This window comes from Alligator mississippiensis, chromosome 11 (genome assembly GCF_030867095.1).
Source record: "Alligator mississippiensis isolate rAllMis1 chromosome 11, rAllMis1, whole genome shotgun sequence".
Lineage (NCBI taxonomy): Eukaryota > Metazoa > Chordata > Crocodylia > Alligatoridae > Alligator > Alligator mississippiensis.
In genome coordinates, this window is record NC_081834.1 from 24886124 (window position 1) to 24904196 (window position 18073).

Consider the following 18073-nt stretch of genomic DNA (forward strand, 5'->3'; position numbering starts at 1 on the left):
GCTCTGGGAGTGGGGGCTCTCCCTGAATTGGGCCGAATCTCCTCCAGATAGAATTGGCAAACAAAGCTTTGTACAGCCCCAGTAATTTGGCTCAGTTAGAACAAACATAGGTGAAGATAAGATGAAAGCTCCTACAGACAGCTTCGAAATACCACAATTTAAACAGGGATCTATTTTGTAGCTGTGTTGGTTTGAGAAGAAAGAGAAATACAAAACTCTTGGTACAGAGATGATACCTTTTATTAGACCAATTAAAAAGTAGTAAAAAAAATTATTCCTTTGCAAGCTTTTGGCACATGCATCCTTCTTCAGGCTGAGGAGAAATTAAAGATTGTAAAAGTCCTCTTAGGTAGATTGTAAATTATTCAAATAGTACATTTTAAATAGGAGAAAAAAATATCTCATGCAATGTCTGACATTCAGGTGTGATTTATGCTAGCTCATTTTCTTTGAATTCCTTATCCTTCTGTTTGCCTCATCTTTTTGCTGCCAGCCTTAGCAGATAATTTCCAAAACTCCGCTGAGATGAAAAACTTTTCTCAGTTTCTTAGTTACAGAATTTGAGTGGGCCAAAGAACACTTTCCATGCACATGCACAAAGTCACCTGTCTGCACAATGACACAGTGATTTACTGAAGGTCTTTTACACTTAACAGGCACATGAGTGTGGTGAACAGTGGCATTTCATTTGTCATTTTTCTGAAATATTTGTAGCTTGCTTTACCTGTTTAAATCTTGTTCTGCCTGTAACTTGGCATCAGAGGAGAGCTTCCTCCCAAAGATGGTTGCTGGGAAAGAAGCAGACAGATATGTGTGTGTCAGCTGTAGGTGACCAGACTATCCAGACTCATAAATATTAAACAGAACTTCTTTCTTTGTCCAAAGCAGCTCACATATGTTGACATTCAGGATAGGCACCAGAGCCCATCTTTTGTCCCCAGCTATCTCAAAGCAGCTAGTGCCCTGGGCAACCAGCATCTGTGGCTAGAGTATGGTTTTTCACTTCTAGGTTTTGAGATAATTTGTTTCCAACAGAACAACTACCCTTTTAACATATGACAAGGTCACCTAGAACTCTGCATAGGTACTTTAATGCTTTGCTTTCATATACATGCATAAATAAAATGTGAAGTCACAGCTTTGGGGGAAATTACGCATTGGCAGATAAACAGATGTAAGGCTTTTCAATATGAAGTAGAATCATTAGCATGTTTGCAAAGCTTCCCATGAGATGAACTGCAGTGTTAAAGGAGAGAGAGTGCTATCACACTCAACTGTGCAGGGCTAACTATTTGCTATCAGGAAAATTGATCTGTTATATGTGATTAGATAAAAGCACCTTCCTATAGTGTAATCAGAATTGCTAAGTGCTATACTGCAGAGGCTGCTTCTGGTATGACCTTACTTAAACCAGCAGAGAAAAAAGAAACACGAACAGACACAATAGAGATCAGAGACTTGAGAATAAACTGTGATAATTTTGAAGGTCTGCAATAGCTACCATTTACAAACACTAAATGCCCTAGAATTCTCCAGCTTGTTCAGTGGCTCTATTATGAGAATCGAAGAAAAAACAGGAAAACATGAGCACCTTCATATTCTAGCACTGTGCATATTATGTATGAGCTGTAAGCTACATACATGCTATACACTTTAAAGACCTCATCTACATTAATGACCACAAGGAGAGAATCAATAAAAAACGTGCAATGAAAAGAACCTTATTGAGTAGGAAGTACATGCTAGGAAATATCTTGTTCTAAGAAACTCTAAGCTAGAGTTTTTGCTGATGTAAATTATAAGTAACTTCATAGGCATGAAGTTATTGCAGACTTACCTTGCTATACCTGAGAGCAGATTTTGTCCCAGTATGATCTGATGACCTTTGAGCACTGACTCCTTAAACTCCACTAGAATTATCCAGTAGAACTGGTCACATTTTTCACTGCAGATTATTTTTGTTGTAAATGCAGCCCCTTTTTCCTTTGTGAACTTGCTACCAAATATACCTACGTTCTTCAAATGTGCTTGTCAGTCATTGGATAGCTTGGATGAGAGAAGGTTCTTTACAGTGGCTGGGATTCTCAAGAGCACTTAGTATTGGCCAAACTCTACTTCCACTGAACTCAACAGCTAAAGGCATTTCTTGAAATTTTGGTAGTTCCTGGGGAGTAGGGGGAGGGAAGTGAGCACATGGGGGACTCCTGCATTTGTGACAGCAGTATGAACTTCTTGCCACCACAGCACAAACTCCTTGAACAGGGGCTACAGAGCTCCCTGGGGATTGTCGTTCTGGCAGCTGCTCACCCACCTGAGGCTGATGCCCCCCACTTGCCCCCATCACAAGTTATGTGATTGTCAGTGGTAAGTCTCATTAACTTCAATGGCAACAGTTAAGCCAATACTGTGCACTTCTGAGGATCCCATCCAAAGTATTTAGTTTGGTCTGTCACTACTGATTACTTGTGGTATACAACTAGTCCAAATGACATGGTTTCTTTCTGTTCCCTGGTCAGTCAACAAAAGTTAAGAAAGAAAAAAAGAACAGTGGCTAACAGACAAAATATATTTAGCTCACATATGAGTTTCTTTATTTGCATTTGAATATTGATAATCAAATGTAGAACCCATTTTTCCCAAATGCTCCCATATATCTGTTCAAAAATGACAAGAGAGCAGAATCAGGTTTGAAAGAAGCAGTAGTTAGTGTAAGCAGCAGTGTAATACTTCATAGGGAAGTCAAGGATGGAGGGTTTTTACCTTCTTTTTTTATATAAGTTAGCAGATTTGAATTTGCCTGGCATTTTAGTTCAAGGTAAGAATACACTGTTTTTCACAGTGAAGACAATATCATAAGTGGCCCCACTGAAATCACAGAGAATACATATGGACTAAAATATGACACAAAAAACCCAAACAAGCAGAAACTGGTCCTGCCTAAGCATACTTGCAAAAAAATTATTGTTTTGTAAATGCCTCCTTGTTTATTGACAAAATATTTTACATTTGATTTTGTGTTCAGCCAAAAAAACCCTGTTATTCCAGGAAGCAGAAATTGAGTGTCAGCGCTAATGAATAAATGTTAGACAGTGATTTATAGGCTAGAAAACATTAGGTTTCCCTTAGAGAAAGAAATCAGTTTGAAATATATCACCTCTAGCATTCCTTAGTTTCTTTTCTCATTACTAAAGGACGGTTCTACAGATAGACAAGCTCAGTAGTGGAGAAAGCTATTTAAACTGGTTGATACGTCTGTTTGGGGAAAGAGTTTGAATATTTCAGTTGTTCTTGGACCATTTTGATACACCTTACATGACTTTAAGAATAGTGTTTTGAAAGATGCAGTAATTTTCATTATTTATTGTCAAGTGCATGCTGAATGATTCAGTAGCTTTATTAGGGACTTAAGATAGTAAAGATAGTAAAGATTTCTCTGTGGAATTATCAGTCTACACTGAGAAGCATAATGGCTACCAATGAAGCTAAACTTCTTGTCGCTAAAACCTGCTGTGTAACAAATTGCCTATTTACATGTCATAAATGGTCTAAACCATCTGCTTGATATTGGAATACATTGAGAAATAAAGTTATATGAGCACCTTGAGATTTAGAAGTGGTAGCTATGAAGAGTGTTACTGCTCAAGGCATTAAAATAATTATATTTTTAAAAAAAGATTGCTTCCGATTATGATTTTTAGCTAAAAAACTCATGACAGTGTTATGGTCTAAGCCACTTGAGGCTGTAAAACACAGGATACTGCTCTCAAGGACTCTGCTTCAGCTAGGTGAATAGTGAGTTTCCAAATCTTGATATGTCAAGGGAAGAAAACTTGTTCTTTCAAGCAATGTCCCCTAGGGTGAGTGTATTTAATTGACCTTGCACTGTTCAGCCAGTTCAGAGCATGTAATTATAGATTATTCCAAGATGACCAAAAAGCATCACTGTAGAACATATTTCAAGAAAGCCATTTAGATCCAAAGCCTAGAAAGAGCAGATTAGGCCATGAAGCAGGGTAAAAAGAGGAAATATATTTACTGCAACCTTCAACTTAAGGCAAGACTGTCACTCACATAATAAACGCATACAGGGAAGTAAAGAGGCAGATGTTCCCTGTATGGGCTACCTGAATTTGTGGACCACTTTAAAGGCGATGTGAGAGTAACTTTTAGAGGGCCACTGCTTCTCCCATCATGCAGGTAAAATGTTGTATGATTGGAGAAGTAAAGTATGGATGGAATCTTAAATCTGCCCTCTAAGGCCACCAAAGCATCAACCAATGGAGAAGGGATCATAATATGTGGGCATGTCTACATGTGTATTTACACCAGCTTCAATTTGCTGTGCAGTAAATTACTGAGCAGTAAGCAAGCATCTACACGTGCAGGCATCAAAGCACATTAACACTGTATGGACTGATTTGGGACTAACTTTAGTCCCAAATCAGCCCACACACAGGGCACATCCACACATACAGGCACGTGTGCTTGCAGCAGCTCAAATAGAAGTGGTGCAAATTGGAACCTGGGCTTTTTGCCTCAGTGCACGTGCTCAGACATGCACTTTGGTGTGGGGCAAATTGTGCCACTTGGGGCAAAATAACCCTGCCTGGCTCCTCCCAGATCTGCAGCCAGGGGGAGCTACAGCCTGGGGCCAGCAACTGTGCTGTCCCCAATAGTATAAAAAGCTGCCCTGTCCTGGCCCCAGCAGTACAAAAAGCCTCCCCATCAAGTAGCTCAGAGTTACTCACTCTCAGGAGCTTCTGGGGCCCAGCCAATTGGTACCTGGGACACTACCCCTTGTGCCAGCTGGACTGCTGAAGCAGCCCTGAGAGTTCCCTGCTCCCTCTACCCATTGCAGCAGTCTGGTAGCGGGGGCTGCTGCCTGGCTGTGACCTGCTGCACACCTGCCAGACCTGGATGGGGACTGTACAGCCAGTAGAGGCTTCTGCCCCTCTGGGCCAGCTGCCAGTGGACTGTGGCTACAAAGTTGGCCTTTGTGCAGCACTACTGCCATGTGTGCCCCTCACCCAGCCATCTGGGCAGCTATCGCCCAGAAGATGCTCCCAGTGTGGTGGCCTGCTTTGAGCTGTCAAAGTATTTCCTCCTGGTCCCATTTGGCCAGGAGGTCAGCCACCTCCAGCTGGGTTCAAGGTGCCAGCTCTGAGCAGGCAGGGTCCTGCTACTGGCCTCCCTAGCAGGAATTCTGGTGTTTCCTATTTGAAAACTGAAAAATCCCTGATAAAAAAATCCCAAATTCACTCTGTAATATACCCCAAAATCCATGTTCCTTCACAATTAAAACAAAAGACCACTATATATAGAGAGAGAGAAAGTGAGAGACAGAGACATAGCGATCAGCTGGGCAATGTTTTATTGATATATCTACAGTGTTAAAACAATTTGGAAGCCTACCAGTGTCTCTATCATCATAATAAAGTAAATTCTAAATACTTATATGTTTTGCTGCACCCCAGCAGGGGCCACAGCCCCCCAACAGGGGCCATAGCCCCCCACAGGGGCTACAATCTCCCCACAGGGGCCAAATAACAGGCAGGGGTGGGGCTGGGCAGGGCAGGGATCGGAGGGGCTTGGGGGACAAGCAGGGCGTGGAGCTGGGTGGGGCAGCGATCTGGGACACCAGAGGAGTGCTCCCCCAACCCCCTGAGTGCCCCCTCCCCCCATGGTCCCCTCCACCCCCCCAACCCCCTACTTACCAGCACTGGAGCTTGGGTCCAGCTCCCTGTGGCTGGCACACTGCTTGCCCTGCACGGCTGATACCAGAGCATCTCTGTGGAGGACCCAGCCTTTGGTTTCCTCAGGGCACGCTCTGGGACCATGCCCTGCCCCTCTTTCTTTCACTCATTTTTTTTTGACCCCTGGGTATCCAGGCATCTAATTTTGCCCCTGCACTGCAAATTTGCAGTGTGGGAAACCTTTTCCCATTCCCGCGCATGCCTCTTACAGCATCTCAAAGGGCTTTGAGACGCTGCAAGATGCACATACATGCTTGTCTGGATGTACCCACACAGTGTTATTGCACAGTAAGGCATTTAAACATGTGTTACTGCACAGTAACTAATCGGGAGTACATTCGATACCTGCATGATGCCTGCGAAGCCCTTTTATGGCACTACATAAATAATACATTATATAAATAATATAAAAGTAGTTTTACAGAAGTGTTCACACTGGCAAATATTGACATCTACATCCATACAAAAAATTCAGCAAATACAATCAGGGTGGTCATTTTTTAAATTTAAGATTTCTAATGAAAGACTGTCCATGCACGTGTAGACACCTTACTGTGCAGTAACACTGTGTGTGGACTGACTTGGGACTAAAGTTAGCTCTACTAAATATATACTCTAGAAGCAAATATTTGCAGTCACCAGGTACAGTTGTGTCAGAATCATTTCTAAAGCTATAACCATATCTTATCTAAACATCAAATAGATCTGAAACATTTACAAGAATAAAATATGAGGGGGAAAATGAAAAACAAATACATTTCACCTTCTGCAAATAAAATGTTCTCTATTTATTCAGATACTTCTTATTGTCAGATCCTGTTGTTATATAGTCTTCTTGATGTGTTGAGGAGTCAGTAGTGTTAAACTACTTTTTATTATTTCAGGTCAATCTATCAATAATTCAGTGGGTGAGATCTCTGTACAGGTGGATGTCTGTATGCATCCTGGAACTGGTGAACATAAAGTTACTGTAAAAGGTAAGTTTCGAATACCAAGTCCAAAATTAACACTGCATTTTTAAGTAAAAACTTACAATACTAAAAGAAAATGTTATGTACTATTATATCTGGTTCCTAACAAAAATCAGAGTAAATCCTGTGTTCAATTTCAAGTTCTCAGGCTAGATGCTCACTAGGAGCTATATCTGCATAGGTCAATAGAGTTAGCAAATATACATTGAGGATATAGCACAACATTGGCATTTATTATTATATAGTTATTCAACCAAAGTAAAACTTGTGATGTGACAAACTATACTTATACTTTTTGTATATAATTTAGATTTTAAAATGCTGCAAAAGAGTTAGATGGTGAATAATGTCACTTTGAATAAATAATATCCGACACTCTACTGGCAAACCTAAATTCTAAGGTGAACCAATTATGTTTAGATTAGCATCTACTGATGTTTGAGGTGATATTATGAAAGCAGGCAAAACTAAGGAATAATGTAAACTCTTGGTGACATAGCAGATCACTAGAATTATAATTTATGGTACTTCCTATACAGTGGAGCATGAATAAAGCTATTGCTGACTTTATCAAGTATGGATTTTTCTACACGAAAGATCTAGGAACATTCTCCAATGGTCTTTGATTGCATGTATTAAGCCAATAAACAAACAGAAATAATTACTATTATCTCTCTCTTGAAAAGGAGTTTTAATAACAAATCTAATCCCTATTACTCTTTTTAGTCATAGCAATTAATAACCTACACTGGCAAACAACAGCTATGTTCCGTCCATTCGTGGAGGTCTGTATATTGGGTCCTCATCTGAGCGACAAGAAGAGAAAACATGGTACAAAGACAAAGAGCAACACTTGGTCACCAAAATACAATGAAACTTTCCAGTTGTAAGTCTTTTGTTTCTTTAGTTGAATATTTTATACATTTTACAAGTAATTTTGTAGCTTAAAAAAAAGCAACAACAAAAAAAGAAAGCTGTAATCTACAGTGAGCCCCTCAAATGCCACTGTATCTGCTCTGAGGAAATTACTCACAACACTCACCTGGCCAGCCTTAAATCTGTCTTTATACAACAAGCATACTTCAGTAGAGAAATAGACTGTATCTTTGAAAAAGCCACCAAGATATCCCACAGTAGCCTCCTACAATACAAAAAGAAACCTCCTTGTGACGCCCACCCCTGGTGATTACCTGCCATGCCACATTGGAACTGCTTAGAAGAATTATAAAACAATTACAGCCTATACCTGACAAAGATTAGACCTTGAGAGAAATATTCTCAGATACTCTGCTCCTGGATTTCAAGCAATCATCTTCACCTTGCCCAACTCATCATCAAAAGCAAACTCCCCACTAAATAGATGCAAAACCTGTCAACACATCTCCAAAGTTCCAACAATGGGTTTGTTGCCCCCCACAACAAATCTATCAGAATCCATGGATTCTTCACATGCCTTTCCCAAAATATGATATATCTCATCCAATGCACCAAATACCCTCATGGTAACATGGGGGAAGCTAAACAGCAACTACAAAGTGGAATGAACTCTCACAGAAAAAGTACGAGAGAGAGACACACACAGCTGCCAGTAGGAGCACATTTTTCACAAAACAACCACTCCTATTCCAACTTCAGTATCCTTGTGGTCAGGGGAAACCTACCAAGCACCTTAAAACATGAGTTTGGGATTAAAAATTCATAAGCAGACGGCCTCTTTTCTACCTCGGCTAACTCATTACTACAGCAGTCTCCCTTGCTTATCTTTGGCATTCCGTCACCCCTTTATTCCCCGCCTTCCCACCACCCTTCTCTACCCACTGTTTACCTAATTTCCACCTATTTACATTCTCACTGATTTCCTGTCACACTTTTAGCTTCTTTCGTTACTTGCAGATCCCAGAACAACAGCAGAGTCTCTCTATGCCTGAAGAAGGGTGCTTGTACCCAACAGCTTGCAAAGAACTTTTTAGTTGGTCTAATAAAAGATATCACATCTACCCAAAGAACCTTGCCTGGACATTAAGGGCATTTGTACACATGCTCAGGGAGTGGTGTGGGGGAGGGGGAGATGGTCCTTTAATTAAAGCACCTGGAGCATCATGTGTATCAGCGTCCCTGTGCTGAAAAATGGTGGTGGGGGCACTTTAACTAAAGCTCCTTGAACAACCTTTAGCTAAAGTGCTCCTGCTGCCATTGTTCAGCACAGGGATGCTGATACACGTGATGTTGGTGCTTGCTGGAGCATGGTAATTACCACGCTCCCACAGATATTTGATGATCTGCTCCAACGCACTGTAGTTACAGCACATCGGAGCATCCTCCCTGAACATGTATAGTAGGCTTGTGCAAAGTGGCTAATACTCGCTTCAGATTCGACCGATTTGGGGGACAGTGATTCAATTCAGTGATTCGAATCACTGTCCCAAATCAATTTGGCTGAATCGAATTCAGAGATTCAGCTCCCACCGAATCTCCAAATCAAACAGGCTCCATCCCCTGCCTGCTCTCCCAACCCCAGCTCCTGGCTCTTTGGAAAACAAAGAAAAAAAGAAAAAAAGCCCTGCACTCATCAGCTGCTGCCAGGTACAGAGCCAATCCCTGCTTCTCCCTGCTGCTCCGCACTCCATGGAGGGCTCTGCCATGAGCCCCCAGAGGCCCCAGCAGCCACTGCAGCAGCCATTGCATGCAGGACTTTTTTTTTTTAAAAGAGCCGGGATGCTGAGATCAGGCAAGGCAGCCATTGACAAGGCTAGGACAGTGGGCGGGGAATGGGGGGGCACTCAGGGGGTTGGGGGAGCAGGCATGGGATGGGGTGTCTCCCATGGTCCAATCCCCCTTTTTCCAGCTCCCCCCCCCCCCCACTCCCTAGTTACTGGCCCGAGTCTGGGTCCAGCTCCCTGCGGTGGCAAATGGGGACTGCCTGAATCTCTGAATCTCTCTGAAACCCTCTGAATCTTTTCTGAATCGATTTGGAGAGCTTCATATCAATTCAGACCTTTTTATTGAGCTCCCGATTCAATTCTGATTTGGAGATTCAGCCACTGAATCAGGCCGAATCTCCTCTGAATTAAATCAGCACCTGAAGCTTCACACAGCCCTAATGTATAGCCTCCCTAAAAATCAAGCACTAAGCATTGATACTAACTTTATGGCATACTATAATCTACCTGATTCCTGAAATTCTTCCTTCACTCTACAGGTGATAATGACCCTCCTTCTTTTTGATAGGCCTCGATCGCCCATTAGTTAAACTTCTTTTCTTATGCTAATTGTTATCTGCTACCCCTGGGAATTTCTCCTCTCCTCTCTCCTTTACCCACTTTTTAATCATTGCTGTGCCTGCTTCTTTCTTCAGATGTAATGAATAATGCCTTGCATTTGAAAGCTTATCTAACATTATCCCAACCATTCAATGGTCCAATAAAAGCTAATCACCCACAAGAATCCTTGCTGGTCCCTGTAGCACATTTCTTTCACCTGTTCTTTCCAACTTCTTCCCTTTTACTGAATGAGGCCTCTTCAGCCTGCCCATTTTCCAAGCTTTATATTCAGAATGATGAGGAATCTCATTTTCTTGGCTCCTCCATCTCCAGAGCTCTGCATCTGACTAGGAAGCTGCTCGAGGCTCTTTGCCACTTAATTTCTTTATCCCTCCTGCCATATCTATGCTTGTTCTTTATGTCTGAAATCACAGGGGGAAGGAGGAGAAAGAGCCCCAGGAAAAGTCAAGGTGAAGCAAGTTAGAAATAATTCCATTGGCAATAATCCCATCTTGAGTATCTCCCAGAAAAGAAATTTTCCTTCTTCCTGCTAAATGGTCTCCTAGAAACCCTTATGCAACCCCAAGGTTCTAAGGGTTAAGGTCGTGTTTCTGAAATAGGAGTACGTGGGTATGTTGGCATAATATTGTACCTCTGTGTTGAAATTATTTTTCAAATGAAAATGATGTGTTTAATTGTACAGTGAAATATGTACAAAACAAAGTAGTGATCCGTTTACAAGAGAGATTCATTCAGAATAAAGGTTCCCTTTACAGCTCCAGTGGTTACTCTGACTATGATGTACAGGCTGCCCTTTTGCAGACTAACACATCATTAAAGAGAATTCTCAACAATTATCTTCCTGTAACTTGATTTTTAAAAGCATAGTAGCTAAAAAAAGTAATAAAAGTTGAGTTTCCATGTAAGTATAGCAGGGTGCTTTTAAGGGTCTAAGCAACAGTGATGAATAATATAGGAACAGTTATTTCCAAAACAAATAAAAATTCATTCAAGAAACACTTAAGTTATTAACAGACTTCATGTGTTTTATTCTTTATAAATCCCTAGACATGCACCTTCAGAAATGTTTGGCTTTATTTTGTAATATTGGGTATACACGATGACTGGAGGGAACACTTGTAATAGCATTATAGAACACAGATATAATCTACATATTTATTGTACAAGTCCACACGTCTTTTGCTTTCTTTAATAACTGACAGGGGAATGACTAATGTACATCTGCATCTCAAAGTCAAGACACTATATAACAGTGTGTTTTATATTTAAATTAAAGGGAATGGTACTGCTTATGTTCTTCCTATAGAGTCACCTGCCTATGTTACTTAGTTTATTGCTTTCACACAAGTGACAACTCGCATCTAAAAAACAAAATATGCAGCGTATTTTTGGAAAAGAGACTCCACGCTGTGCTGACATTTGCCTGTTTTCTTGGATCAGCAGAGACACTTAATACTTTCTGCAGTTTGCTTCTGAAACAAAATCAATTCAAGGTCCAACAATGAATATTAAAGACATCAGAGATTGCAAAAGTATCTCTATACACTTACATTTTAAAAAACTGCATTCTCCATTTCCAAAAGATACAGGCAAGTTTAACACAATCCTAAGTGCAATGGATATAATTGAAAACAAGGGGGAAAAAAGGTTATTTTTGCACAGAAACTCCACTGCAGATTTTTTGGTGTCCTTCAAGTTGTTGCTTTCTGCCAAGACCTTGACATTCACTACAAAGTTCCAGAGCATTTACATCAAAAGGTATCTCTTCATGAGGCTATCTTTAAATGTTTTGCTTAAAACAATGAATTGCCATTGTAATTGTTTCCAGGACATCTTCAGTATTTCAGAGATATCATACATAAACATCCTTATAGTTCTCCTCAAATTGTGAAAACATGTCTCCACTTGATAGATATTTTCTGGTTTGCAGGTCATCTCTGGCCTCATAAATTTATTCTCGACTCATATTTTAAATATCTGTTTTTCTAGCCTCAATGTACAGCTCATCGGATGGTTCCTTAGCGTCACGTAGAACTTTTGCATAGAACTCTTATTAGAACAGTAGTTTAGCAGGAAAACCTCTGAGACTTTTAGCTGATGTATAATAGCTTGTTCAATATCTACTTAACCTTTCAGAAGTGTTTTACTTGCCATGTTGACCTTACATAGCATTCTAAAAGGACTACACCACACAAGAATTTATACTTGAGGATTTTGTAAGCCAACAGTTCAGACTCCTGTGTGTCTCTTTAGGTTTGGATCATAGACAAAACTAAAGCATCATAGGACTTCTGAAATGTAAGACCAAATAGGGGATTACATCAATTCTGCTTTTCCATCTTGTTTCACTTAAGAGTTTAGTAAACAGGTTCATAACATTTTGGTACATCTCAGAGGTATGCCAAAGGTCCAAATAGTATAGTCACGTTGCGCCACACTTTAAAAAGCATCTTCTTCAGTGCAAAAGCTTATAGCCTCATTGAGTATAAGATGCAAAGAGTGTGAAGTGCATGGAACAAAGAACAATTTCTAATTAAAGTCCTGAATTCTCTCTTCTTCTGTAGAAGAGAGAAGCCAATCTTTCTTATGTGCTCCCCAATTGAAAGCGGGTGTGAAAAATGGAAACCTGAACATATTTTCCAATACCATCCAAAGGAAATGTACGGATTTAGCATTAGAAACAAAAGGTGTCATTTGCCCTTGATTACTGGCCATCTGGCAAAAACGTTAAGGGTGTCAGTGCTCAGTGTTTCCTCTTTGGTAGATCTTCCCATATTTCTTTAATAACTGTGCAATTGTACCATATTATTATAGCTCAGAGACAGAGCAACCTCCACAGAAGGAGCTCCCTCACAAGCTACAATGTTTTTTATATTCTTTGCTTTCAGGCCTATTAGGACAGAAGTAGCAAAGCCTTTTTTCTAAGTGGGAATTTTCAGTAGTGGGAATATGGATGCTTGAGGTGAGGGAATATTCACAAATCTGATGCATCAGGTGGAAGGGTAAAAAGTTGATTTCAGAGACTTGACAATTGCTTGATTTTGTTTTGCACTCTTGGCTTCTTTCATCCTTTCATTTATGAAAAAGAGTTTTAATTTGCATAAGAGATTGTCACTATAACTTTCAGTTTTACCTAAGATAATCTACACCATCAGAAGTGACAAATAGCTACCTACACAAATACAAGCTTATTTAAGTACATCCAAACAGTTAAGTATGAAGACTCATACAAATAGAAATTCCTGCCTTCTCCCTGTCTACTACTGTTTACTGAATAATAAATATTTCATGCTTGTAAAACTTCTTTATAAGGACATGCAGCCATCTATTTTACCTGCCCTAAAGCCAGCCCTGTTGTTTAATATTTGAAGCATATTTCAGGTGTAAGACAATAACTAAGGATTATCATTTTGTAATAAGAGCTGAACAGTTACACCAGCTACAGTGATTTTTTGTGGATGAACTGTCCAAGAATTCTGTACCTGACTGATTCCGTGATCTGTTCTAACACTTTGCAAGGGAGGGGCCCAGTTCGCTACCTACTCTTAACCAGGGAAACTAACTGTTTCTATGGTCAAAAATCCTGCTAGAATCATGGAAACTGCAACACAGCTGAGAGGTACTGTGATTCAAAACTCCAAGAAAAGAGGGTGGAGATTGGACAACTGCCAAACAGCAGAAAAGACCCAGATGGGTAAAAAGCAATTTCATAGAGAAAAACAGAAGAGAGGCAAGAAAGTTCTTCTCACTCTCTACCCTTTCTCACTCTATGGCTTCCACATGGTCAGATGAGATGAATGAACCTCAAAGGGATGGGGTAGGAACTGTAATTTAGCTCTCCCCAGCAGGTAGGAAAGAAAAGAGGACTTGGTTGGAGGTGAATGAGGAGATTTACCCTTTACTTAAAGCAGTAGCCCAGCAGCATTTTTCTTGAAGGAGAGAGATGCAACAAATTAGGAAATCTATGCACAGCCTGTGAATCTGGATTGCTACTGTGGGTTCTCTTTCCATATCAATGCCATGCTCCATTTTGCATATAGAGTTTGCTTGTTGTCTTTTACCTCCACAGGAGAAAACAATACTTCTTGCATCTGGTTGAGGGCTAACACTAGAGTTATTCAACTTTGCTGATCATCCTTTCAAAGGAAGCACCCTAGGCCAAAGTGATGCCATGTCAACATTTCACATTACAATTCCTAGCTAAAATTCATAAAGAGGTTTATGAATTTGTTGTTGCTCCAAGCAAACAAATTTCCCTACCCTGGCCCCATCTACACGAGATGCTACTGTGCAGTCGTTACTGCACATTTATTTATACTTGTACAAATAGGCAACTCAGTCCTTCCCTGAGAAGTAAGGGACTAAAAAGCAGTTCAAAATACCTACCCCTAAATCTATGGTGTACTTGTTTGAGTAGTGTTGGTGGGAACCCTGGAGCAATGGATCATGGAACTAGCCCTCCCTAGAGACGTTAGCTATTCCAGGCTATTGTGCCTGGCTGTCTGCAGACTCACAAGGATGTCATCGTATCAGTACTTGGGCCACCTTGTCAGATGTTACTTTTGCAGCCTTAAGAGCGAGCTATTTACTATTTTCTAAAACTAATTCAGAGATTGGGGAAAAAATGCTGTGTGCTGCAGCAATGTGCACTACTAAAAGCATTCATCTTATCTCAGATCTAGAGAATCTGAAATGCAATGAAAGTCATAATACTGACCAGGATAAGAAAGGTGATTAGAACAATAACTATGTACTCCTTCCACACAGTAGTGCTCTGGGAAGCCAAATAGTTTCGCTTTTAGAATGCTGCTGTATTCACATGTCTCACAGAGTTGAGAGTAAAGAGAGAGCATTTGAGCACAGTTTTAAGGTAAGGAACACACAATGGCCCTGTGCAATGTGCATTCCCTCAAGCAGGGACTAGATTTCGGTCCCCAGAAAGGAATTGCATTATCTTATAATGATAAGAATATTAAATTGCATTAATTACACATATATTTTATTCCCACAAGTAAATATGTGACCCCAAATACAGAAACAACCTTCATCGCTGTTTGAAAAAAGCTTATCACAGGTATTTATATCATATTAACAAGGTAAGCAAGTGCAGGTCACCATCAAGCTAAGATTTTTTTCTATTCACAACATGTAACTGTTAGTTAGTTTTTTACTCAGGGAAGAAAGTACCTATATACCAACTCATATTACATAAAATTCATGTTCAGATTTAACTCTGATACACAATGATACACAATACACAAATGGATACACAATTTAATATTAACCACATGAACATTATAATCATGTTGCTTTACAAGTAACATTTAGAAAACACACATCTCAGAGAGGGAAACCTACATTTAATTGCTATGTGAAAGCTGTTGCCCACAAAATGAATTACAAAATTACTAGAGTGGGAAGAACTGATCAAAGATACATTAGAAACCTAAAATATTTTCAGTCTGATACAGAAGCAAAGAGCCTAGATAAAGGTCATGTGTGATTTAAGGTACTATTCAAAAGTCTTTCATATTGAAATTGAACATAACTTTAAAGCTAAAAACATATAGGAAATGGAGTAGGAAAATGTATAACTAGTTAACAGATGCTCAAATAAATGTGATGAAAATATTGAACATTCAAATCTTTTGGGAACTAGGGAACAGGTGGTCTGATTATGCCAGATGCTGAGGAAATTAATGAACACAGTCAACTGCTATTCAAGCCATGGGAACTAAGGGCACTTGTGGAGCGTATTCCACAATAAAAGGTCCATTCACATAAAAGGTTCAGAAGTCAGTGAAAGTGTTTGCAAAAGCAGAACCATCAGTAATGCTAACAAGGTTTCTAGGACACTTTCATCTCTTGGAGAAATTAAAGTTCTTGTTCTAAATTTGTATTTTAATCCATGCAGCATTCTGAGCAGTGAAGAAAGGCTGGGAGCATATGAGCTTCACCTCTCTGTAAAAGATTACTGCTTTGCCAGAGAAGATCGCATTATAGGAATGACAGTTATCCAACTACAGAGTATAACAGAGAAAGGTAGCTGTGCATCTTGGTATCCACTGCTGAAAAATATCTTTATAGATGAGACTGGTCTGACAATCCTTAGAATTCTCTCTCAGAGGACCAATGATGAAGTTGCTAAAGAATTTGTGAGACTTAAATCAGAAACAAGATCTGCTGATGAAACTTCCTGAAACACCCAAGTAATGCAAGGCTGTCACCGCCAAGAAAATAGATACACTGTTGTTGTCTGAATAGTGCATGCATGTGCAAATCAGTGGGAATGTTTAATTAACTATGTTTCAGTGTTTGCCAGTACCTAAGTACTATATTTGCAAGGTATGTTGAGGAGCTCTATATCTTTTATACATATTTTGGTCTTTGGAAAAGTAATTGTTCCAATGAAGTGCCAAAACTAAGACTAAAAGTAAATTATTAATGGTATATATTTTAAAATGTTGATTTCATCTCATTGCAATTCCTTTACCTTTAATATTTATTAATAAATTTTTAGGTTTTTAGTTGGTTAATTACTTGTCTCTTAAATTACTATGTGCTGCTTATTCTACATGTCTTTATTAAGTTGCTTCCCTTACCATTTCAAAGATTTTTACCTAATTTCATATCATTTTATGCTAACTTCATGTTAGGTATCTTAAGAATAAAAACTTTTTCTATCATAACTACAGATGCATTTACTTCTAGAAAGTGTTTGTAATTTTATAATTACTGATATAAAGTAATGATTTTTGCATAAAAACTGAAAAGGGGTGGAAATATTTTATGCTGACCTTTTTTCCAACCTTTCATATATATCACTGTGAAGAAACGCTGTTAAAGCAAGTTCTCAAGATGCTATGCTTATCAGAGTTTGTTAATGATGTTTGATATCTTGAGATAACTTTGTTCTTCGAAACTGCCAAGGTAACATCATATTTGTAAAATAGGTAAGTTGACAGATGTAGAAAATGGCTGCCATACAGTACAGTATACATGCTTTACAAATACTACATTTTCTTAAAATGATATAGTACTGTATATGGTTAACAGTTTGGAAGATGTAAAGCTGGCTTGTGATCTGTTTCTAGAAATCATTTATGATAAGTAATGATGCTGTTAGCATTTTCACTGAGAATTGTAAATGTTGCTTTACATACTTAGCTGTAAGATCAGTTAAGTGCTTTATTTTCTTTTTTTAGAAAAGTTCAAGTTTGTACTTATGCAACATTACTATGTATTGCACTAAAGCAAAATCCATGTCATGTAAATATATTTAGTGAGAAATTGTAAAATAAAGTATGAAGAAACTGCTTCTAGTTTTGTAATTTGATATTATTTATGTGCCTATAGGCTGTAAGTGCAATGTGAAACCAATTTAGTGGGTTGCAGTGTGATGACAATACATCAAATTATGGTTTCTAGTGTCTCTAACATTTGCATCTTTTGTAAATGTAAGGTTTGATATGTCAATGTCACTGAATAATACATGCAAAATTAAAATAAATCAGGCAATTACATTGTTAATGTATTTACAGAGTATATGATATAATGTTCTGGCAAACATATCTATATATGCATACACATAAGAATTTGCCCTGGTCCTTGATTCCAAGGCTTCATAATACCTAAAAGCAATTTCACACCTCCTCCTCTCCCCTCCCCCAACCTCTCCCACCAAATAGTAAAAGTAACATAAGAATATTTGTGTTGATTCTTATTTGTTAAAGAGTATTATGTGATCTCATGTAAATGAAACATTGATTTTTTCCAGAATGCCCTTTCAACACATTTTCACAGATTGTGTCAATATATTTAAATCTTCTTGAGGTAGCCATTATCTATGAACAAAGTAGCTAGAGAACATGTGCAAAGTGTGAAGAAAGCTGGCAGTACTTCAGAGGACAGAGTGAGGAAGAAGCTGACTCGTTCACCAACATATTTCCCATTTGTATCTATGCTTTTCAAGAACACATATTTAAGAAATGATGTGTTTTTCTTGTTACCTCAGAAACCCCTCTCCAAATAACATGAGCACCAAAGCTAATAATTTGCATCTATTAGC

The 18073-nt window shown here is 39.1% G+C and overlaps 1 protein-coding gene across 1 annotated transcript in view; it reads left to right on the forward strand.

The window, feature by feature from the left end:
* Positions 1 to 17322, forward strand: part of UNC13C (unc-13 homolog C) — a 524763-nt gene extending 507441 nt beyond the window's left edge. Inside the window, exons 30-32 of the mRNA XM_014606134.3 lie at positions 6638 to 6730; positions 7451 to 7610; positions 15920 to 17322. Of these exons, the coding sequence (XP_014461620.1) occupies positions 6638 to 6730; positions 7451 to 7610; positions 15920 to 16205 (539 nt within the window). The 3' untranslated portion in view covers positions 16206 to 17322. The remainder of the gene's footprint in view (positions 1 to 6637; positions 6731 to 7450; positions 7611 to 15919) is intronic.
* The last annotated feature ends 751 nt before the right edge of the window (positions 17323 to 18073 follow it).